This window comes from Xyrauchen texanus, chromosome 23, assembly GCF_025860055.1.
Source record: "Xyrauchen texanus isolate HMW12.3.18 chromosome 23, RBS_HiC_50CHRs, whole genome shotgun sequence".
Taxonomy (NCBI): domain Eukaryota; kingdom Metazoa; phylum Chordata; class Actinopteri; order Cypriniformes; family Catostomidae; genus Xyrauchen; species Xyrauchen texanus.
In genome coordinates, this window is record NC_068298.1 from 11,172,639 (window position 1) to 11,198,883 (window position 26,245).

General features: G+C 36.6%; 1 protein-coding gene across 1 annotated transcript; it reads left to right on the top strand.

Moving 5' to 3' along the window:
- Positions 1-520: 520 nt before the first annotated feature.
- sh3rf2 (SH3 domain containing ring finger 2) lies at positions 521-26,237 on the top strand. Its single transcript, XM_052154835.1, has 8 exons — positions 521-1,050; positions 4,512-4,817; positions 19,321-19,445; positions 19,623-19,793; positions 21,454-21,695; positions 24,411-24,697; positions 24,886-25,169; positions 25,432-26,237. Exons 1-8 carry the CDS (start codon positions 676-678, stop codon positions 25,610-25,612), a joined length of 1,971 nt encoding a protein of 656 aa, XP_052010795.1. The 5' UTR covers positions 521-675; the 3' UTR covers positions 25,613-26,237.
- Positions 26,238-26,245: the final 8 nt, after the last annotated feature.

Here is a 26,245-nt window from a genome sequence, read left to right on the forward strand (position 1 = left end):
TATTATATTATATTATATTATAGACTTATATTATATAAGTACGTGTCCATTTGCAATCAATTAATAATTATTTGTGCAAAGTCTTCCGCGTGACACTCATTTGTCCAGCTATATCGCAGTGATATGAAAGTTTAAAATGACACCTGCATGCAATAGTCATGTTTTAAGCTTCTCGCTCCATCGTCAGTACTTCTTTCTATTTATCTATACTTATGTGACCATGAGATGTGTAAATGTCTAACTGTGTATAACTAAAACGACAATGTATTTCTGTGGACTTATTTTTTAATGTGACCAGGCAGATGTGACGTCGCTAACTCGTCCGATGTTTTTAATTGAAAACATTCTTCTAATTTCTACGAGATCACAATAACACAGCTGTTCTCATCATGTATGTGTAATTGAGGTAAGTGATTTTTGAATAAACTAAAAGCATATACCGTGTCTGTATTTACAATTGTAGTTCACCGGTGTTCACGTGTCTGCAATATTACAGTGTCGTGATTTGCAGGTGTTGACGGAAGTACACAACTCGAGCTCTTGTCTATAATAGCATGTTTTAAGTGGTCGTGGTCAAATAGTTGATTTTATAAATGTATGTAATAACTAGGTTATATAAAACACTTTAATCATGTTTGTCAGGTGTTCTGAGATCTCGTGATTGAGTCTTGTAATATGGAGGATCTGGCTGTGTTGGACTTGTTGGAGTGTCCTTTGTGTATGGAGCACTTAGACGTGTCTGCCAAGGTCTTACCATGCCAGCACACGTTCAGTAAGCCATGCCTTCAACAGCATGAAGCATCATACCCTCATCAGATGTGCTGCCCAGAGTTCAGAGCTCCTGTTCCAGGATCAGTGGAGGAGCTCCCCAGCAACCTGCTGCTTGTGAGGTTGCTAGAAAGCCTCCACGAGCTGGAGCGGGGTCCGCTGGGTACACCGAGGGACAGATTAGGGAAATATATGTGCTCTACGGATCAGGAGGACATTTTAAGCAGTTACATTCAAGATCTGCAACTTCAGCTGCCCAGACAAGGGCAAAACACACAGGGGGTAAGGAGTACATCATGTACTTTTGCATTAGACCGTGAATAATCATTTGAAATCCACACACACACACACACACACACACATGTTGTGTTTCCATGTTTTATGGGGACTTTCCATAGACATAATGGTTTTTATACTGTACAAACTTTATATTCTATCCCCTAAACCTAACCCTACCCCTAAACCTAACCCTCACAGAAAACTTTCTGCATTTTTACATTTTCAAAAAACATAATTTAGTATGATTTATAAGCTGTTTTCCTCATGGGGACCGACAAAATGTCCCCACAAGGTCAAAAATTTCGGGTTTTACTATCCTTATGGGGACATTTGGTCCCCATAAAGTGATAAATACACGCCACACACACACACACACACACACACACACACACGCACGCACACACACACACACACACACACACACACACACACACACACGTATAATCAATCCACCCTCGTGCCATTTAATTTCTTTCTTTCTCATGGAGCCCATGAGTTGTGTTGTGAGTGGACGATCCCCCATGGGTTTATGATTTTTATTCATTAATTAATTAATTTATTGTTGCTTTGGAAACATTGGGTTAAAGGGATAGTCACCCAAAAATGAAAATTCTCTAATAATTTACTCACCCTCATGCCATCCCAAATGTGTACGACTTTCTTCTGTAGAACACAAATGAAGATTTTTGAAGAATATCTCAGTTCTGTAGGTCCATACAATGCAAGTGAATGGTGGCCAGAACTTTGAATCTTAAAAGTATTCCATAAGACTCCAGTGGTTAAATCCATGTCTTCTGAAGCAATATGATAGTTGTGAATTAGAAACAGATCAATATCAAAGTAATTTTTTTTACTATAAAGCTCCACCTTTGACCAGCCCCGACCAGTAGGTGGCGATATGCACAAAGAATGCGAATCGCCAAAAAACTAAATTAGAAGGTGGAGATTTAAAAAGGACTCAAATATTGATCTGTTTCCCACTGGTGTAGTTCATAATATTATCTATGGACATATTCCACTAAAGTTTGATATCCAAAAAGTGACCAATTAGTAATAGTAATTTAGTAAATACAGTATTTCTAATGTTTTATAATTGCAATCCAAATAAACATCTTTTTGTTAAATGGTTTGCTTGAAAAATGTCCCTGTGGTATCTTTATTAAAAATAAATGCCACTTGGTTTTATATTTGATTATGTACATGCGTCACAATTTAAGTGTGTAAATAATTTGGGGCGACTATATGTTAAATATATACATTCAGAGCACAACATTTTGAGTATTTCTAAAATAAAGTAGTAGAAATATTGACATTATGTAATAATTTTAAATAATCCCTTTTATGCGATTAAAAAATGGAGAGCAAAGAAATTAACTTTGCTTAGTTTGGGCTCTCTGATGTAGCGCCATTGTTAATTAGACTGCAGTACTTGAATTATATAACAGTTTTGACTCAGGCACAGCATTCATTAAAGCACATTCTCCTCGAGTATTTAAAAAAAAAAATTATGATCAGATGGTCCAAATGGGTCTGGAGCTGAATTAAGGGTGTAATGGGCCTAAAGAATCAAAAGTGATGCCTTCAGCTAAGAATGATTCAAGCTAAGTACATCCCTTAATGGATGCCCATACACCCTCAGCTGCCAACACATGGTTATTTCTCTTTTCCCCACAGGGAGACTGCATTACTCTTATTAAACAAGTGGATGAAAACTGGGTTGAGGGTAAACTTGGAGACAAAATTGGAATATTTCCTTTGCAGCTCACAGAGGTCAACAGCTTTTTATTGCATAAACCCCTAGCCAGTACAAAATCCTGGTTAAAACTTACAAAACTTTAATAATTAAGCACATTTCCCTCCAAATTTCTATTACTGAAATGTGAAATAATCACATTGTCATTACAATAATTCAGTACCGACTTTAATTGTGATAATTAAAGTTAATTTATGTTGTTTGATGTTGTATGATGTTAAAATAAACACCATACTTCACACATTTAAGACAGCACAAGAAATACTAACATGATTCTAAAATTGTACTTTACTAATTTACAGTTTTTTCAAAACAGTAGGTCAGGGGTTTTTCAAACTTTTTGATGCCAATGACAATGCTTTTCACAAGAAATGTTGTTCCAAAGCATTTAGAGATGATGGCCTTAGATCTCCCTCCCTAAGCAAGCTAAAGGTAACAGTCAAATGTTCTAGAAATATGCAGTATATTTATATATATTTGAACACAAAACTATATGCAAATTTGTTTTATTACAAACTGTGATTACATTATTTCCAACCAGTTTTAGAAAGCAGAATAACATTGTAATAATGACAATTCAGTAATGACAAAAAGAAGAAAGAAATTTACAGCAGATTCCAAGCACCCCCTTCAGGCCCCCTGGGGGTCCCAGGAACCTGATTTGAAAGTATTATGACTTGGTGCCTAATTGTCATGACAATAATGTATCAATGTAATAATCAAACACTTCTTAATCATATTTTGCATAAACAAAATGAAGCCATTTCTTTTTTTCTTCTTTCTTTAGATTTTTGGATGAAATGTGACTTTGACATTTGACAATTTTCATTAGATTCACCCAAGTTCAACTTTTAATTTAAGTTGCTTAAGTATTTGCCAGTAGATTTACATGTAGGACTGGCCTAAGGGTTTATGCAATAATAATTGATGAAATCACTCATTTAATACAGTTATTGCTTTGTGACGTGAATTCTTCATCATTATTTGGGCATCCATTCAATGTCCCGTTATCTTTTCCCTGTTTAATGCTGCAATTAAATCCGAAACAAAAGGAACTCATCTTTTAGCACTCGTGGTGTCAGCAGCCTCTTATGGAGTATGATAAAAAGCTTTTAGATGTTGCTAGTGAGCCTGCTATACTGCAGTGCAGTGACTGATGTGTGCATTGTTCTGATGCTGCTGCCTCACTGAACTGCATGTGCGGCTGGATAATTAAACTTCAGATAGGAATGCCATTCCTTATCCGTGTGCTGGATTATATCTGACTTTAGTGAGATAAAACAGCCGGCCCTCCTTTCAACACTCAATGTTGCACTAGCCTCATTCAATCTGGCACCTCGATAGTGACTAGCCAGGTGTGAAGGCATAGTAATGCTTTCTTTTACTGTGGTGACAGAGCAGCACATCATGGGGAAGGGGTGGGGGAGTGTCCGTGCCGTGCTGCCCACGTGTGCTGCCCACGTGTGCAGCCCACGTGTGCAGCACTAGTCCATTTTAAGGTCCTGGCAGCTGCACCTGACAATTTAATTCAAGGCTGAATAGTAAGTTTCAGGTGAGCAGGTGGGACTAATAGCTTTGAGCTGCCACTTTTCCTTACTGACAATCTCAGGGCTGGATTTGCATCATGTAAAGTGGTTTAGGCAGGAGAGATTCAGTGTTTTCATTTTTCACCTCAGCTTCCTTTAATGCACTTTGTGTATTCCTACTACAGCCAAATTCAGCGGCACACAAGCTTCTAGAAAAATGCAAAAGGAGGGACTCTGTGGAATCACACCCACAGAGCGGCACTAAGGTTAACACGGATGCTATCGCCCATAGGCAGCTCTCTGGCACATCTACTAAGCCAGCCAGGCCTCCAAATACCAGTCTCCTCAACAGCCCGAACTACCCTCCTCTCAGCCAGAGCCTGCGGCCAGCTCTTATCAGCTCCAACGCACACTCTGCCTACAGCAAGACGCCACAACTTGCAACATTCAACAGACCACGTTCGAGGAGCTCTCACAAAAGCTTGCCTAAGGTGAGAACTCACATTTGTGCCTCACATTGATTCATTTGTATTGGAATGATGATTGTTGTGACTACCTTGCCAAGCATGTTTTTTTTTCATGCAATGCTGTGATTTGGCTTAACAGGGTGTTTTTTTGATGATGAAACACAAGTTCACATTCATGTCCAGTTCAGATTTGTTAATGTTGAAACAGAGTTGATCTGTCAGAGAAGTTAATATTGGTAGAGTGAGGCAATGTTTATTTTTGCTGTTTGTGATCCTTCCTGAAAAACAGGAACAATAATTATAATCTCTTTGTTAAAACTAGAGGTCGACCGATATTGGTATTTTCAGGCCGATGCCGATGCCGATCTTTTGAAATCCGGGTCGGCCGATGGCCGATTAATGCAGCCGATTTATTTTGGCCGATATTTGGCCGATTTGTGCTTGTTTTTAACCTCTTATTTGAACCTTTTATTTGTAAGATAAAATGTAACACAAATTATTACTTAAGATAGACAAAATTTCTCAACAAATACATTTATTGAACACTTAACACTTAAATTAAAAATGTATAATGTAAAAACATATTGTATAAATAATGTATAACAAATATATTAAATAAACAAAGCAGGTGTTACGAACTGCTCCGAGACACGAAGGTTGAGATCCAAATGCTGCTTTAATTAAGGGGCAATCCAGACACGTAATCCAATATTCAGAGCATCCAAGAGAAGCACAGGCATAACTAGGGATGGGTATCGTTAAGGTTTTAATGGTATTACTATCTTACCGATACTGCTTATCGATCCGGTACTTCAATTCTTAACGGTTCTTTTTGTTATAATATATATATATATATATATATATTACACAAAGATAAACATTATATAGGCACAGTGATTTAATTTCAGGAAGGTCCACTAACATTACTGTTCAGGTGTGGTCTAAAAAGAAATCTAATAATCTAGTTATCAATTGTAAAATAACACTGCATAGTTTATCATAGATAGATTAATGCTTATTAATGCAGAAGTTATTCATTCAAGAGCTGTAAGTGATTTTCTCTTTGCCTTTTGTTGTTTGATTCGCAGTAATGGCTCAATCGTCGGCATGTTTATTAGGATGCTTCCCCTTTAAGACAGAGTTCAGATCTAATAGACTCCTGATGCAGCATATTTTCTCCCAACTATTTCCATAATTACGTCCATTTAAGACATAAACTGTGTTTAAGTGAATCTCCCAGTCGGTCGTTTTGACATATTTTTGTGTATAGTTGATCGTTTAGACGCGCACATGAAACCCAAAGTAGCCTATAGTTTGCTTGTCTCTTTGCGGTGTGTTTCGGAGCGCGCGCCGCCTTGGGAACGGTATCTCTTGCGCTCTTTTTTATTATTAAACGCGTCCCGCAATTTAGCAACAGTAGCTAGACTGCATTTTACAACAATCACCGATCGTGCTGATTCTGACGTTAAGGTTGAGTTTTAGGGAGAAATGTCAGTGCACCGCTGTGAAGGGAAGGAAGTTGTGCTAGACAGAATGCGGCTTATGTATAAATATTCTTTTTATAATCTTTGGAAGGCGAAATATAAAATAAAATCAGACTAATATCACAGATCTAAACCAGGCTACGTTTGAATGTTTAGTTCTGTCACTCATTAAGCTGGGCTGTGTTGTGCTCGCTGTGCGTGAGATCTCTCGCTCTCTCTCTCTCTCTCTCTCTCTGACTGCGAATAGCTAAATTGCATCACAGACAAATGGTTTCATATTATTATACATAGAAATGGCTGGCGAGATAAAATAACTTTCTCTTTATAGCAATAATACATGTATTTTCTTAATTTCTCCAGTACCGACAGCAGAACCGGTAACTTCCGAGCTTACCAAAGCCAGTCCTTTAATAGCCTATAGTGCGCTGGTATCTTTTTTATTACTTATTTCTCTGCATTGAGTGACAACCCTCTCAAATATAAGACACACAAACAGAACAAATAAAAGTCTCAGATTCACTGTCTGTAATTGCAAAATTCTTGCTTACTTATTGTGACATGATAGCAACCCTTCTGCTGTGATAATGCAACTTCAACTACGCTATCAATATCCAAAGTAGCCGAATGTCATGTCGCGTTTTTTCTCGAAGTTGGCAGTAAAATATCAAAAGTTTTTAATTCAATATAAAGAAGTTATACAAATTTAATCCTTACTGTTTTCTCCAAGGAACTTAGCTCCTTCCTTAGGCACTGGATGAGGTCTGCTCACTCTGCTGGAAAATGACTCTAGGGGCAGCGTGCATCGAACACGTGTTCCACAACAACACTAGGCTGCCCACAGATGCGCCTGCCTAATAATCGGCTTGATATACTTGGAAATTGACCGATGCCGATTATGTAAAAAATGCTAAAAATTGGCCGATTAATCGGTCGACCTCTAGTTAAAACTCAATTTAACCTCACAATTATACACCAGAAGTTTAAAACCGGGGGAAAAGTATTTATGTGTATTATACGGGAGCCAAATCACAAACATGAAGCTTTGAATTCATTATTGTTGTATTTGATGTGCCAGCTAAAGTATAAAAAATGAATGCTTCTTTCCTGCATATTCTCATCTTTTCTTTAAAATAGTTAAAAAATTATTCTCCCCTCTGTCAGTGTAAGATTCTTTCCTGCATCGGTGGAGGCCAATATGCTTGCGAGCTAAAAATGCCCCTTTCTCTATTGCCGCTGTGAAAGCTCATGACTCATATTGGGTTACATAACACTTTCCTCTTATCTAGTTGAAAGGCTCCTTTCTCTCCAGTGTGCAGTGACTCTCTCTCCCCCTGCTATCAGCTGTGTCATTAATAGAAGTCAAGGAGATCATCACAGCATGGGGAGAGGAGCCACTCTGCTTTACATTATGACCTGCCCAGGGGCCAGTTAACACTGGATTTTTGCATGATTTGTGTTTTTCTTCAGGTTGTGCAACACTGTGTGCAGTCACCGGAAACATGCCCACTGTTTCTGACTTGGCAGTGTTCTTTTGATTGCCTGGAAAATACTCTATGAAATTCTGTCATTATTTACTCACATTACATTCTTTCAAACATGTCTGACTTTCTTTCATCCATGAGACACAAAAGATGATATTTAGCAGAATGTCCTGGTCACTCGTTTCCATGAATGTGAATGAGGACTAGGGCTGTCAAGCTCCAAAAATGACACAAAATGCACCATAAATCTATCATAATAGAAGTCCATATGACTCATGCAATTCAAAAACGTTTTTTGAAGCCATACAAAAGCTTTCAGTGAAGAACAGACTTAAGTTAAATCATTCCGTTCTTTCGTTGCTCTCAAATCTCATTTGTGCTATGTAAGTAGCACGTCAATGACAACTGGTCACAAGACACGTAAGATTAAATTACATTTAAATTAATTTACATCAAACATGGGGGTAATGTGTATAGCACACAATTCATATGGATTACATTTATAGTAATGATATTGCTTTTTGTCATCTTTGGAGCTTGACTGCCTCAGTCCCCAGTAATTTGTATTGACATTTGCGTTTGTGTTCATGGAAGAATGGGGGTTAGGAAAACATGAGGGTTAGAAAATGATGACAAAATGTACACTTTTGAGTGAATGTTTCTTTTAAATAATGTAATTTAAAGGAATAGTTCACTCATAAATGAAATATTTTTCATCATTTACTCACCTTCATGCCATCCAAATTTGTACTGTATGACTTTCTTCTGCAGAACCCAAACAAAGATGATCTCAGGTCTGTAGGTCCATACAGTGAAAGTGAATGGTGACAAAACTTTGAAGATCCAAAAAGCACATAAAGGCAGCATTAATTTAATGTAAACTAGTTGGCAAAAATGGAAATTCACTCATCATTTACTCTGATGTCATCCCAGATGTGTATGACTTTCTGTCTTCTGCAGAACACAAATTAAGATTTTAAGAAGAATATCTCAGCTCTGTAGGTCCATACAAAAACTTTGAAGGTCCAAAAAGCACATAAAGACAGCATAAATGTAATCCAAACAACTCCTGTGGTTTAATCCATGTCTTCTGAAGCGGTCCAATTGGTTTTGGGTGAGAACAGATCAAAATATAACTCCTTTTGTACTATAAATCTTGGCAATCATGATTTCAAGCTCGATTACACTTCCTAGTGCTTGACGCATGCACAGAGCACTAGTTGGTGCTAGGAAGTGTAATCAAGCTTGAAATTATGATTGCCAAAATCATAGTTACTACTTTTTTGGTCTGGTCTCATCCAAAATTTATTAGATCGCTTAGAAGGCAAGGATTAAACCAATAATACGGATTACTTTTATGCTGCCATTCACTTGTATTGTATGGACCTACAGAGCTGCAATATTTTTCAAGTCATTTACATCTGGGATGTAATCAGGGTGAGTAAATAATTAATTAATTTTAATTTTTGTGTGAACTTGTCTATTAAGGAGATTGCTTCTATCTGCTTTTGAATGCTTTTGCTGTATGATAGTGCATGGTTAGTTTTTATGTACTGTAATGAATGACCAGTGACCCAGCTAACAGAGCAGACTTTGAATCTGAACTTCACCAGAATGCAAAATAAGTAGACAAACAAATAGGTAACCAAAGATGTCATCGGAAACTGACTTACGAGTTTGGGTTAAGGGTGTAGCATTCATTTTAAAAGTGTGTGTGGGGGAGACACATAGCTGTCAGTGCTACAGTGCAGTATTAATATATTACAGTATATATTAATATATTAGTAAGATATAAGTGTTATATTAATATATAAGTAATATATTCTTATTTGTAGCATTTTAAAGATTCAAGTATTGCAAATTAATTGCAAAATTTGGCTAAATTAGCTGCAAAAATAAAGGGCATCTTGTGAAGCACATGCTTCTGTTTCATACATGACAAAAAAAGACTGAGCACAAGCTGCTCCTGAATAAATTATTTAATCAATTACAATAATGACATTTGTGCATGTGCACAATTACATTTTTTACTCTGTGCTTGTGCAATGTGGGAATAAAGTTGTTGAGCATGATTTTAATCAAAAGACAACAATAATAGTCTTAAAATAATTATAATGAGTTTCAATTTCGTCCTTATGTTTTCATGTAGAAAAAAGTGTGTCTACATATCTATTTACTTCAGTAAAATGTGCACGTGTTCTAAGAACACAGCAGATCTTTTTTCCTACAGTTTGTCGACAGCACACTAACAGAGAAGTAATACACATGACTGATATTAAAAACAGTTTACATATTTAACGCAGATTAAGTAATCTGCTTTAATTGGCAAAAAGAAATGATCATACATTTAACTCACAAACATAATGTATAAAGTATAACTTAATGAAGAATCTGGCACTGATATAAACTACACTTACAGTGTGTGCTTAAAAGAAGGATTGTCTGCCAATCAAGAATGATATGCTGATAAATTACTCTCATTAGTGTTTTCCTCATCTCTAGATTATTCATTTAGATCAACATCAATGCAGATAAAAAAAAAAACATGGATAAATAAGTATTATTGAAAGCAACTTTGCAGAAATGAACGTTTGATTAGACGTTCTGACTGACGACCTATTATGTAAGAGTTGTTTTGGCTCATAAAACTCACCTGTGATTGGCTGGATGGTTGCTCAATCAGCCAAAGTAACAAAACACTAAGAATACTGTATACAAATACACCATTTGGACTCGCTTGAGAAAGTGCAGGGGACAAAATCAAATTTTTAAAGAGTGACGTGTACCTACATCCTCCACGGCTGCTATGGCCTTGGCTTGGGTCAGTCAAATTATTGCTTGACACGTCTCCTAATAATGCAAAAGACTGGTCACCACCCAGATCAAACTGTGATCAGTCATTCAGGAAACCCTTTACACCCTTTCTAGTTTTCTTAGTGTAGAATAATTGTTTTTAATCATTGAACATGTCTTTGAATGTACTGTAGCTGTTTTCAAGACAGGGAGAACTAAGTGTCCTAAGTTAATGCTCTGTTGTACTTGAGTTGCACTTTTAAGAGATTATGAAATCAGCATCATAGTAATGATTTTACAGTATGTGAAACTCCCAAGGCCTTGTGGTTTCAAATGCTGATCTAACTACTGTAAGCCATAATCACCCGCTCCCTCTGATATAATTATGGAACAAAGGTTTAAGCATTTTAGAGAGGCGTGGAGATTGTCAAAGAAACTGTAAAGGACTTACAGACTGGTCTTTTATTTCATTGTGCTGTCATAATTGGCTAATATTAGAATGGATTTAAGTTTAAGAGAAAGACCCATGACTCAGATCTCATCCATCCCAGACAACTCTCTTCCATGAGACCATGCTCTTATTCTTAAATAGTATGTTATCAGAGCAAGGAAAAGTGTCAATGTGAGTCAGCCCTGTGTCTGATGTCAGAATTTTTTTATTTGCTGTTATGTAAGAAAAGTACAGAATTCATTGCTGAATTAACCTCAAAACTTCATTATGATTTATGCGACTGTCAAACAGTAAATGCACATCAACTAGAGGCTTTCTGCATGTAGTTGATTTTAGAGTTTGATTAAAAAGTGGGAACACTTTACTGCCAGAATATTCATATTACAATTGGTTAACACTTTAAAAAATATGTTTACGGTAACACTTTACAAGAAGGTCCCTCCCATTCATTAACTAGTAAATGCATTAAGGTATCATGAACAAACAATGAACCATATATATTTTTTACAGCCTTTATTGATCTTTGTTAATGTTACAGTAGTTAATAGAAATTCAATTGTTCATTGTTAATTAATGTTAGTTCCTCTGATATATATATATATATATAAAGAGAGAGAACTGGATCGAGGGTGGAACGGTAAACTGCCAGCTGGAGGTGAAGCCACCGTAAGTGTTTGAGAAGCCATCTTGGTATGCCCAAACTGTCATAGAGCATAAATGCATGATTTTTTCCCCACCCTTATTCTGTTAGGTGCCGCCTCCTGTGTTTGGATTGGCTACTAAGAGCATGGTACGCTATTGGCCAGTTGAGAAGTCGTTCATTTAGCCTTAGTAACCATAGTAAACCGAGGGACATCATATAGTATAAGTTGCTGAAAAACAAACGTCTTGTGAATTTTAATTGGTTAACAATAGACAAAACAAAAATATCACATGCATGTATGAATATTCTAGTGTACGAAAGTGTGTGTGTGTGTGTGTGTGTGTTTTTTTACTCTCTGCTGCCCTATACAGATGATAGACCTATTTACTATTCAGTATATTCCATGCAGCTCAATATACGATATGTAACATCAATTGTCACTTCTTTTCTATAACGTTTTATCATTAATATATTCTACAAATAGTTTTTCATAATTTAGAATGTTTGGGGTGCCTGGGTAGCTCAGTGAGTATTGACGCTGACTACCACCCCTGGAGTTGCAAGTTTGAATTCAGGGTGTGCTGAGTGACTCCAGCCAGGTCTCCTAAGCAACCAAATTAGCCCAGTTGCTAGGAAGGGTAGAGTAACATGGGGCAACCTCCTTGTGGTTGTGATTTAGTGGTTCTCGCTCTCGATGGGGCGTGTGGTAAGTTGTGCATGAATCACGGAGAATAGCATAAGCCTCCAGTGCTGTGAGTCTCCGTGGTGTCATGCACAGCGAGCCACGTGATAAGATGTGCGGATTGACTGTCTCAGAAGCAGAGGCATCTGAGACTTGTCCCCCGCCACCCGGATTGAGATGAGTAACCGTGCCACCATTAGGACCTAGTAAGTAGTGGGAATTAGGCATTCCAAAATTGGGGAGAAAATGGGATAACATTTAAAATAATAATAATAATTTAGAACCTTTAACTGTCGGTAGAGTGCGTAAACTATATACAGGGTTGGGAGGGTTACTTTTGAAATGTATTCCACTACAGATTACAGAATACTTGCTGTAAAATGTAATTTGTAACGTATTCCGTTAGATTACTCAAGGTCAGTAACGTATTCTAAATACTTTGGATTACTTTTTCAGCACTAGTAGATTTTTTCACTTGTTTTGACTATAAAATCTCTGCCAGTACATTAAGACAAAATACACATGTTAAAAATACATTTTCTGAAAAACCTAAATATCTTAATGCAGTGTTGTTTCTAAAATAAGATTAATCTAATTGATCTTGTTTTAAGGATTTTTTTACATATTTTTACAGGAAAACAATAAAAAAATTATTATCAAGAATGCAACTTTTGCTCTAATATCGAAGGTCTTACTAGAAAAACTAATTATGTTCCAATGTGAATTTTCTTAATTAAAAAAAAATATGATTGTTCCTGGTAACGTGCATGTAAAATGGCTAGAAATAGCATTTTAGCTTAGCATAAATCTGACAATTTACACAATGTTTAATTCTATTTCTTCTTCGATTAAATGTGCAGCCCTAATGCAAAGTAATCTCTTCAGTAATCAAAATAATTTTTGAATGTAACTCTATTCTAAATACCAATGATTTAAATTGTAACTGTAGTGGAATACAGTTACTTATATTTTGTATATTAAATATGTATTCCCGTTACATGTATTCTGTTACTCCTCAACCCTGTATATATATATCAAGATGCCCTATGGCTTTGGGAGCAAACTTTTTTTTTCTAATTTAATTTCAAGACTTAAATATTCATATAATTTACATGTTTATTAAAAACTAAATCATTTCAAATTAATAATTAGAACAGAGGAATAGTTAACCCAAAAATGATAAGTCTCTAATCATTTACTCACCCTTATGCCATTCCAGATGTGTATGACTTTCTTTCTTATGCAGAACACAAATGAAGATTTTAGAAGAATATATCAGCTCTGTTGGTCCTTACAAAGTGAATGGTGGCCAGAAATCAGAACGTTCAAAAAGCAAATATGGCAGCACAAAAGTAACCCATAAGACTCCAGTGGAAATCCATATCTTCTGAAGGGTGAGAAACAGATCCATATTTAAGGCCTTTTTTTTTTTTTTTTTTTACTATAAATCTCCACCTTTGACCAGCACCAACCAGTAGGTGGCTGAAAGTGAAAGTCTCTTCCACACCAGAACGTGGATGTGAAAGTTTCTAGATTAACGGTAGAAAACTGATTTAAAATGTATCTGTTTCTCACCCACACCTATAATTTCTCTTCTGAACACATGGATTAAACCACTGGAGTCTTGTGGATTACTTTTATGCTGTGCTTATGTGCTTTTTGGACCCTCAAAGTTCTGGTCACCATTCATTTATTGTATGGACCTACAGAGCTGAAATATTCCTCTAAAAATCTTCATATGTGTTCTGCAGTAGAAAGTCATACACATCATACACAAATGATGAGAGAATTTTCATTTTTGGGTGAACTATCCCTTTAACCCAATGTTACCAAAGCAACAATAAATAAATAAATAAATAAAAATCATAAGCCCTGGGGGATCCTCAACTCACAACACAACTAATGGGCCCCGGGAGCAATATTAAGAAACACAATTAAGACATCAAAAACTGTAAAACAACAGCAACAACTTTACTAACTAGCACGTCTTTGCCCTGCATCTATGGAATTAGATTTGTGCCAGTTGTTTTGATCGTAAGTGTTGCATCTTATTCCAACTTTTTTCGTTCTAAACCGCGTAAGATAACCATCCAATCAGAATGCGTCGTCAAGCTGGTGACGTAAGACAACTTTCGTCCAATCAGTTGACGTCTGGTCTGACAGGCGAAAAAGCCGTCTCTGATCTCCGGACACAACACTCACATTTCGCCCTAGTGACAGACATGTTTAATGTTTAATTAGCTCATTCTGGATAATATTCGTTCCTAGGGATAAGATGCTGATCGCGATTTCAGAGCATTCACCTGCCCCGGTGTTCAGCCTATCAATGCAGCACAACGATCACCAAAGGTAGGAAAATCAGTAACATCTGCATGTTTACGTCCTTACCCCCGAACGTGAAAATCAGACAGGGATTTCTAAATCGCCTTAAATGACCAGGATTTGCTTGTTTTCATATTGAAGTGCTCTGTTGACATTCATTGATACATGTCATAAATACGTGGTCGTTTGCCATTTAAACATAGCATATCCCTTTAAGTGTCTCCCTCTCTGCGTATCAGCTGCACGTGTGAGGCATAGCGTTGTACATGCAGATTTCAGATATAAAATCGGTTACTGTCTGAATCATTGAATCACACTCGCTGAAATTTCATGATTTCCTATTAAGTCAATAGAGTGACTGCCCACTTTTTCGGCCGTCTGGGTTCCGGAAGTATTTCCTCAATTAATTTCTTTCATAGACTTCATAAAAGAGTTGCGTCATGTACCAAACCAACCAGCTCCGAGGTGAACGTCACAAATTTGTTTTTTGGCAAATATTTTTTTGAAATTCGGATTTAAAGACAAAGGTACAAGCAGGGGCTGTTCTAGCTTCAGTAGACATTAGCCCAGACCTCTGTGAATATGGGGCCATCCTTTGATGAAATATCAAAATATACTTTACAATACACTTTATAATAAAAACCTGAATAAAACTATGATGTGTTATTTATAAAGTCTCAATAACTTTTGTCTCAGATACACTCGAAGATCAGAAATTGCATGCTTTTAACATCTACAATTGATGTCAGAATTTTACATACACTTAGGTTGAAGTCTTTAAAACTCCACATATTTAATATTTGCATACTATAGTTTTGGCAAGTCGTTTATGACATCTACTTTGTGCATGACATGAGTAACTTTGTAATTTTAGTGCATATCAATCCCAGAACAACAGTAAAGCACCTTGTGAAGACACTGGATGAAACCGGTAGACAAGTATCTATATCCACAGTAAAACGAGTCCTATATTGACTTGAAAGGCTGCTCAGCAAGGAAGAAGCCAGTGCTCCAAATCTGCCATAAAAAAGCCAGAATACAGTTTGCAAGTGCACATGGGGACAAAGATCTTTTCAGAAATTTCCTCTGGTCTGATGAAACAAAAATTGAACTTTTGGGCCATAATGACCATTGTTATGTTTGGAGGAAAAAGGATAGGCTTGCAAGCCGTAGTACACCATCCCAACCGTAAAGCATGAGGGTGGCAGCATCATGTTTTGGGGGTGCTTTGCTGCAGGAGGGACTGGTGCACTTCACAAAATAGATGGCATCATGAGGAAGGAAAATTATGTGGATGTATTGAAGCAACATCTCAAGACGTCAACCATGAAGTTAAAGCTTGTCGCAAATGTGTCTTCCAAATGGACAATGACACCAAGCATGCCTCCAAAATTAGGGCAAAATGGCTTAAGGACAACAAAGTCAAGTTATTTGCGTTGTCATCACAAATTAAATTAAATGTCAGGAATTGTGGAAAAACTGAGTTTAAATGTATTTTGCTAATGTGTATGTAAACTTCAGACTTCAACTGTTTACTTTAAAATGCGATTTAAAAAAAAACCAAAACAGTATTTTGTACCTTTCGGCTTTCCGTAGTTTATTGTGCATGGCTATATAGCCTACAGTTTTCATATATTCGTTGGGTGCTTAAGTTCATTTACAAGAAAGCAGGTTGTAAACAAGCTAAACTGGTACTAGAGATTAAAAATAATAGCTAGATCTCCTAAAGTTTGCAATGTTTATTGCGACGTGTCTTAATAAAGATTTTTGCTAAACACACAAATGTCCTGGCTCTTGACTTTAAAAGTTTGCAAATTCCTCGAATACATTTGTATATATTACTCCTTTTTTTCAGGGTTATAAATCTAAATATTTGGTACTTACTGCATCTTGATGGACCAACTCAACACTGTTTCCAAGACACACAGCCGCAGTCACGTGCTGCAAGCTCTCTTCTTGCATGCGCACACAAAGGTTACATGAGTGTAGGAAAGCAGCTGCCGACTAGAAGTATTTGGTGTTGTCAATACCATAGAAAGAGAGGAATCATTCATTTATATACAGTATATTACCCTAACTTTAAAGGTGCAGTATGTAAGATTCAGAAACCCTTGTTATTAATGACACCTGTGGCCGTTAAGTGAACTGTAGCCATCTACCTGTTGCTCGTGATCACACACACTCCATAAGGACGTGAGCAAGCATTGACCAAAACAATAATGTAACGCACAAAGAGGCTGAACGTGATTCACCAACATCATGCTGACAGATGATGTAGCATAATTAAAATTACACTGTTGTGATTGTTTTACTACAATCTTTGAGACTGTATATTATATTTTACTCTCCAGTGCTGGAACAGGGCTAAAACAAAGTGTGGATAGGTCTGACAATGCGAGACTGTAGAATGAAGGAATCACTTTTCTTTGCACGATACATGGGCTTTGTCTCATTTGGAAAGCTGCATGCTAGGTAGGACGCATCCTTTGAAGGCTGCAGTACACAGAGTGTCCTCCTTTAAACAAGCCTCGTTGAAATGAAATGGCCTTTTGTAGGAGAAACGGAATGTAACATGGTTGCTATGACAACACACCACTCTTTAACAAGCACGAGCTCTTTGAGTGAGAAGGGAACAAAGTACCTCTGGAAGGGAATGTATGAGGTATATTTTAGGAGAGTTATAATGATGTAAAGAGAAAAGAAAATAGATTTTACAGTTGTACTTATAGTGAGTGCCCATGAAGGATACACCTCATGCATCCTCCGAATTCCCGTGAAAGAAGGTCTTATTCATAGGCTGCATTCGAAGTGTCCTAATTGCTTTTCTGAAACGAGACAGCCTCGATGACGTATGTAGCCAACAAATGCGACCATGCAGGACACATCCTTCCAAACGAAACATGGCCATTGCCTCATTTATTCGATAGACTATGTCAGCGTTAGCTAGCTAGCCAGCTTTATCAATAGGTGTTCGCTAAATTTGGTGGATGATGACTGTAGATGTTTATAAAAAGACTGTACATTATAAATATGTTGACACAATTCAGTATTGATGTGATTCCATCAAAACTGTAATTTTGATATATCGATGTGCTATTGTTTTATAATAGATTGTATATATTTTATGTATAACCAAGTTACGTTACACTAATGAATGGGTCTTTTCATGTATTATTGTAGTTTGCCTTGCTGAAAGATTACAGATTAACATTGACATTAACCTGAATTTTAGTATAAAGAGAAGATCGTTTTTTTTTTGGCTTACTCTGAATTTGTGTAGGAGTCGGTGTTGTGCTGGGAGCCGTCCGTTTGCTGGATTCCATCTTTAAGATAATGTAACCTAGTGTTGCAGACTCTCTGTTGACGCTGTTGAATAGCGGAAGGGAATCTATTACTGTCTGAGGCAAGGCTCTCGGGAGCGCACATAAGTCACATCCTTTGGATTTTCCCTGCAAAAGCGACCCGCTCCCATTGCATGAAAATCAGTCTACAAGCTTTAATAGGCAACCTAGGAAGTCCAGGAAGGGCTAATTTTTTATGTTTACAAGCCGTTAACACTTTGGAAAAATAAAAGGCAAATATTACATGAAAAGTTTGACATATTGCACCTTTACAATATTATGTTAAAATAATACAATTTAAGATGTTTTCATATCCATGTTTCCAAGCACTGGTACTTCTGATTGACGTCACTACAAAAAGATGATAAATGCATTCGGGCTTTACGGAAAACATTCTATGCTAAAGCCCTTGTAGTCCAGCCCTGGAGCCGCCCATGGGTACAAGGCTGTGTACTTACTGTCTTTACTGAGGGCACGGACTACAATCCCATGAAGCATTGAGAATGATGCCATTAAGAATCTATGGGAATATATATAACTATTGATTTTAGGCTGTTGGTTATAAGTGTAGATGCAATATATTTTCTGTTTATTGTAAAATATTGCGATACGTACAAATATGTAAGTAGTTTAAGGGTGAAGGGAGACCAACTCGATTACATAATTCACAGCGCACGGTCACTCCGAGTCACGTTTCGTGGGTTTCATTGGACACAGTACTCTGGTTTGTGGATATTTTGCTGCTCTACCATGGGTAATGTTGCCGTTTACCATGAATTCCGCAATCAATCACAATTTTTACACAATGAAGTTGAAATAATTTAAAGAGTCCATCCAGACGGATGGACTCTTTAAAGGTTTATAAGTTATCGTTGAAAATCAATTAATCTATGGGATAAATTAATGGAATTTTTACTTCCGGAACCAGACTGTTAAGCTCTATAGGAACTTTTGGGCATAGCAATATGGCTGCACAGTGGCTTCATTTTTTGACGTCATAAGCAATCCAGTTCTATATTATATATCAGTGGTTAGTTCATAGTGAATTTACTAATGTTAACAAATACAACTTTTGATTTAAAAAAATGTAGTACATGTTGAAATTAAAATTAATAAATGCTGTAAAACTTGTTAGTTAATGTTAACAAATGGAACCTTATTGTAAAGTGTTACCAGTTTTACATAAGAGGCAAAATAACTGTGAATCTTGTGAGTTCAACAATACTAATATATTATTTATATTTCCAAACACTAGTACTGAAAAGCTTATGTGTTATTTGTGTCCTTTTAAAGAGAAAACGATGATTAAAAAATCATTTTCTCACCATAGCAAAGGAATCGAAAAATGAATGGTGAAAGTCCGCCAACCATCACCATGGCACTGATTAACACTCAGGCGCCCCCCTTACCCTCAGAGAGCAAGATGTCTACAACCCAACAGCTCTCCATCAGTGTGTGAGTGTACAGCATACCTCTCTCACTCATTGAGATGTGTCATATAGATGTACAACATAATGCTACCATTTTCTTACATTAGCAGGATGTGTTACATTTTATGTACTTGCTCCTGTGGCCTAGAGACATTGATTAGAAATTGTTCTTTCATCAGAGATCTTTTACCTTGATCTTTAGGTGTGCAGCGCTGTATTCCTATACACCCCATCGCTCAGAGGAGCTGGAACTGAGGAAAGGTGAAATGGTGGGGGTTTATGGGAAGTTTAAAGAGGGCTGGCTGCGTGGACTGTCTCTCAGAACAGGCAAAGTAGGCATCCTGCCAGCCAACTATGTCACACCTGTGCTCAGGTGAGGAGATGTACAGTTAAAACCGTTGAGTTACATTACAACATATTTGCTCTTCTCCACCTCCTTGTAATGTAACAGTGTTGTTGAAATACATGTATGTTACACTGGTGACACATTAGAATAGGGTTGTATACATGAACATTAGTTGAAGCAATAGTTACATGAATTAACAATGAACATTTATTATTATTGGTGAATGACAATTTGTTTCATATACTAATACATGATTTACATTTAAATTGTACATTAAACATTATCTAATGTTTTATGATTTAGCAAAGAACAACTATATATTTATAAATTTACATTAACCAAGATTAATAAATGCTGGAAAAATTATTGTTGACCTAATGCATTTATTAATGTTAATATGTTGGAATTTTTTGTAAAGTGTTTCTGTTACACCCATAAAAATAAAGGTTCTTTGTAACACCTTAGGTTAAGCAACAGCAAGGATGTGGATGTTTGGTTCTTAAATAAGATAAATAAGGTTCCATTTGTTAACATTAGTTAACTACATTAGTTAACATAATAATTTTACAGCATTTATTAATCTTCATTAATGTTAATTTCAACATACAAATACAATTTAAAAATAAAAAGTTGTATTTGTTAACATTAGTTAATGCATTTTAACTTTAACAAAGATTAATAAATGCTGTAAAAAATGATTGTTAATTGCTTGTTCATGATACCTATTGCATTAACTAATGTTAACAAATGGAACCTTATTGTAGTGTTACCACATTTTTTACCACAACTGTTTGTTGTTGTTGAATTATTATTAGTTCATAATGCATTCATTTATCTTTTAATTTAAAAACATTTCATTTTCTGTATATTGAAATTAACATTAACCATGATTAAAAAGTGCTGCAAAATTAGTTTTCCTTTTTATTTCATGTAAACTAATATATTTAACTAATGTTGACTGAATGAATGAATACTATATAATTAGTATATTACATTATAGGTTCTTCAGATCAGTTTATTACTTTCTGGGTTCTTTTAAAGGTGCTGTAAGAGATTTTAGCATGCTGAAGCTTTCTCGTGACTGAGCCGTTGAATTAGCCATGCCCCCCATTTTAAACCCCGCCCTCCAAAGATAATTTTGAGACAAGAACCGAGCAAAAAAAAGCAGCATTGTTTGTTCCTGTGGCTGTCAAATTCAACAGTGGAACAATGGTACCCTTAACTGACAAACATTATGAATCATAGCCTCGATGATCTGCTTCAAATACAACACAATGAGAATGGGCAAAATGACTGACAGGTGAAAAGCGTCAATGTCTGCGATCCACAGACACATATTTGTTTGCTGTTTACGATGTCTACAGCTGTCACAGAGGCCGGAGAGATATCTCAGGACACTTATTTCATTAAAATATCTTTAAGGGAGTAAGAATTTTTTTTCACTTGCAGTACCTTATATGCAATAGATGGACATCTTTTACCATTGTGCTGTACCTCACTATGTTTACAGCATCTCGCTCAGGAGTGCCACATTATTTATAAGACAAGTCAAGTTAAAAAGAATTTCAACTTTTAAAAATGCGCCTCAAGACGCAAAATCAATTTTGGTTCTTAATAGAACCTTTATCTTTAAGAGAGCAGGCCTATTACATTTCATGGTTACAGTAAAATATTGTCTTTCTTACAGAACTTCTGCAAGATTTCATGAACAAACCAAACCTGCCATTCATAGCACAAGCACTTTATCAACAAAAAGACACACCCAACACAAGCCCCAGGCTGTTGTCCTGGCCCTAGACCGAGTAAACGCCGACGCCCCTTCAGCTACAATGCCCATGATGTCATCTGCCGGGCCTGGAAGAGCACCGCAGCAGGGCTGGAAGCAGGGAAGGGGCACAGTGAGACACACCCTGCATGCTTCACACAGGGGTGAGAAACAACAAGCCTTAACTTGTAGCATCTGTTTGGTTTATGGGAGAAAAACAACATGCATTATATGGCCAAATATACTGTATGTGGACAGCCCATTCTAATTAACAGGTTTTGCTGTTCTAGTAATTTCTCTGAGGACAAATTTTAATGCAATGGCACTTCACTGGACACCTTTGGGATGAATTTGAACACATATAGTGTAGGCCAGGGGTGGGGAAACATTTTTCCATTTAAGGGCCATTTGAGTATTTACAAAATTTTATGCGGGCCACACAAATGCTTGCAATTTCTTATTGTGAGTTGAAATTAATGTACGCTTTCCGTTACGTGCTCACACACCAAAAATACTAACGGTCTGTCAATTATACAATATTTTGTGTTGTTCAGTGGTGGGCCGTGCATTAAATGTCCAGGCCTTCATTGTGATTCATGCGATTAAGAAAACACAGTTTCACAATGAATAAGACACCCTATGCCATTGGGCATCATATATTATGTCGCAGCTAACTAGTAATACCAATTGACATTTTAAAAACACATCCACGCATGAAAGACAGAACTTGAAAGGACACTTGATCAAGCAAGCCTAATTTTAACTGCAGCATGACTGTTTTTTTTTTTTTTTTAAACGTCTCCCAAACAGACATTCAAAAATCATAATTTTTCATATGAATCTAACAAGGAGGTCTATAATAATTGGAAAAATCGGTCTGATAATATTTTTGATTTAAATGTTGCTTGCAGTAAATTTTGTTTCATCAGGGTACACGCTTATGCTGCGTTCCATTCAAGTTGGATGTGGGATATTCCTAATTGATATCTCTGACTATAAATGCATTAAATTCCCTGATATTTGGAAGATGGAACAAAGGAAACAAAACTGCAGCGCTCCCGTTAGCTTAGCAGGGGTTTGACTCTCATTAGAGATGTCTCCTAGCAACCCAACTGATAAATAATTGTGCAGCGCTAGCATTTGTGGAGTGGTGGTGGTGTAGTGGTCTAAAGCACATAACTGGTAATCAGAAGGTCGCTGGTTCGATCCCCACATCCACCACCATTGTGTCCTTGAGTAAGGCACTTAACTCCAGGTTGCTCTGGGGGGTATTGTCCCTGTAATAAGTGCACTGTAAGTCGCTTTGGATAAAACCGTCTGCCAAATACATAAATATAAATAAATGAGATTAGAAAGTTTTATACACCTGTTTCTGCAGGCATTTGTTAAACATGCTTTAATATCATGTCATGTGGAAATTAACTAATTTATTGATATTACTTAATAAAACATATATACAGAAATAATATATATATATATATATATATATATATACCGGTATATAATTTTCACATGATAAAAATTGCAATCAGTAATCTGACTGATTACTTTTTTGGTGTAATCTAATCCAATTACTTTTTGACACTTTTATTTGAGTTTAGGTTTGAGTTTAACAGGCATTTTTTATGGGAGTTTTTAGAAATATGGACAGGTTTCCGGGGCGCGTGGTTATGCAATTTTACAAATGCCATCCATGTGAGGTAAAAGTTAAGCCCAGTTATATTTAAGAATGAATGTAACAAAAATGGCCTTAATGATATTACTAAAGCAAAAGTCCATTTTAATTACATTTACAAGTACAAATGCAATTCACAAAACTAAAACTAATTTGACATTACTAATGTAATAGGTTTACATTGTGCATTTGAAATGATGTGTATTTGGGCATTTTGATGGACATATCCCTTATGCATCTCTTTAAAGTTTAGGTTGTGTACCCAGGTGATGTGTGATCCCTTTTACAATCATAACTCATTATGACATCCTTGTTTGAGCAAAGGAACTCTGTGAAAGACAATAAACATGTATTCTTATTTTATCTCTTTATCTTATATTTTGTTGAAAGGTGTCAGTCTTAAAGGGATAGTTCACCCAAAAATGAAGATGCTCTCATCATTTACTCACCCTCATGCCATCCCAGATGTGTATGACTTTCTTCTGCAGAACACATATGAAGATTTTTAGAAGAATATTTCAGCTCTGTTGGTCCTCACAATGCAAGTGAATGGTGACAGAATACAAGTAATCCAAAAGACTCCAGTGTTTAAATCCATACCTTTTGAAGTGATATGATAGGTGTGGGTGAGAAACAGATCAATATTTAAGTCCTTTAACTGTAAATCTACACTTTTACATATTCTGCCACCTACTGGAGGAGACTGGTCAAAGGTGGAGTAAAAAACAAGTTAAATATTGATCTGTTTCTCACCCTCACTTATTATCTTGCTTCTGAAGACATGGATTAAAACACTGGAGTCTTTACTTGTATGCCTCCTTTGTCATTTTTGGACCCTCTGAGTTCTGGTCACCATTGACTTGCATTGTGAGGATCAACAGAGCTAAAATATTATTTTTAAAATCTTCATTTGTTTTTTGCAGAAGAAAGGAATCATACAAATCTGGGATGGCATGAGGGTGAGTAAACGATGAGAGAATTTTAATTTTTGGGTGAACTATCCCTTTAAATTGTAAAACCAAAGTACAATTGTGCTTTGCATGGTAGAGTTTATTTCATACAAATATCAGTATTAAATTAATTTTTAAATAAACACTTTGAAGTGTCACTTAAAATCGCCTTTTCAAAATGGAAAAGGCACCAGCATGAATACAGTTTGTGTTCAGTCTGATGTTCTGATGACTTCTGCTTTGCTCTTTTTCAGGGTTGCCTCTCAATGGAAGCTACAGTTCAAGTTCCACCTTCAGCATTCATCCTCCTCCTCAGGATTTGGGGCTGATCTATACTTTCGGTCGCTCACCTGTTCTGCCCAAAAAGAGAAATGGTTTATTCTCAAACCCCATCCAGACCCAATATCGCACATATGAAACCTCAGCACCCTCTACTGGTGGATATCAAACAGTAAACAGGGACCCTGCCCTGAAAGAGGCCAGCACAACTCCTCCGTCCATTCTGGTTAAACCAGATGCTCATAAGCACAATGCAGAGAAGGTAAAAAAAAAAAGAAAATCACCTGCATGTGTTTCAGGAATATGAGTTATACTTTGTACAGACCAGATATTTAAAAAAAAAAAAAAAAAAAAAATTGTATTCAGGTTAATTAAATCCTAAAATTGTTCATCTGCCTGGTTTAACTGGGAAATATTAAAAATGCCTGTGGTTTGTATTTGTTCTTCTAGGCATTTAAGTCAGTACGGTTCCTGACTCAGGACGAGCCTCAGACAACAAAAATGGCACCCCCCGCATCTGCAGGACATCTCGCCACCAGTTCCCAGCCTGGTCTCTCATCCTTGGACCACTGGAACCCATCAGCCATCTTGGGTCGCGATGGAAGTTCCTTAGTACTTAAAGACACAAAAACACCTCTACCCAGAAGGAGTACAGGACAAGATCATGCCACTATTGACTGCCTCTCACTAAATATGAAACCAGTGCTGATCAACAACCAGTTCAGTCCTAATAGGTGAGGTGGGGCCTTAAAGAGGAAGTGTGATAAGCATGATATCTTATCAAATAGTTCTTAAGTTGAAAATTATCTATAAATGCATGATTTTTTTTCCATCAGAAAATATGCCAGCAGATATTTATCATGAAAATATCCGAACAGATACAGAAAAACATTTCCTGTCATAATGCGAAGAAACATTCTGACACTATATATTATTTTGCACATCCTGGCAATTTGTGTTTGGTGCATTCTGACTGAACAATGCTATTTTCTCCAGACACAGGGTGCTAAAGGGGTATAACGCTAAGACAGATGCAGAACTCACACTGACGGAAGGCGAAATAGTGGTTGTTCAAAGGCCACGACCGGATGGAAGGCTTCTCGTGACCCAAGAGATCAGTGGAAAAACAGGCCTTTTACACAGCAGCATTCTGGACATTCTGGATAGGGTCCTTTGAGTGTGCCACATTTTTCTTTCTGTTGTGAACGTGTTATTGTGTACATGTCCAGTGCTGTGTTTAGTCACACAATGTTGAGCTATTATGTAATAAACCAAAATCAAATGCAATAAGCTGTGTACTTGTAGGTTATAATTGTACTCCTAAGTATTGCAGTGTATAACAGATAAAAACTTTTGTGCACACCTACACAAAAACTAGAGTTTGATCAAGGTTTTCCATCAGCATTAGTCAGCTCTGACAGATGACTGTGCCTTTTTGTATGTGGAATCACTTTTTGAATGGGGTGAGAGTTGAGGAGGAGATAATTGAAAATGATGTATCCATGACTGTTGGGTAAATGAAGGCCTAATGATGACATGAAGTACTCAAGGTGGTCTTATTCACACAAAATCCTGTTGTATCTATACAGTAATAGTGGAATTGTTTTGTTGTGTTAAACCTCAACAGGTCCATACTGAAAATGAAATTCAGCAAAATGTGTGTGTTCAATCCTTGCTATTTTAGTGTCTTTTGTTTTATTATTTGGGGAGAATTATTATTAATAAACAGATGACATTCAGGAATAAAGTACTGAAAAATGTCAGTATGTTCTCCTGATTTGATATGGGCTTTTTAGCATTTAATAAATTA

What these genes read in the sequence shown, in the direction of transcription:
- sh3rf2 (XM_052154835.1), top strand. Translation starts at nt 676, where the DNA reads ATGGAGGATCTGGCTGTGTTGGACTTGTTGGAGTGTCCTTTGTGTATG. An exon ending in CTCACAAAAGCTTGCCTAAG is followed by an intron (nt 4,818 to 19,320) that starts GTGAGAACTCAC and finishes TTCTCACCATAG; the next exon opens with CAAAGGAATCGAAAAATGAA. An exon ending in CAACAGCTCTCCATCAGTGT is followed by an intron (nt 19,446 to 19,622) that starts GTGAGTGTACAG and finishes CTTGATCTTTAG; the next exon opens with GTGTGCAGCGCTGTATTCCT.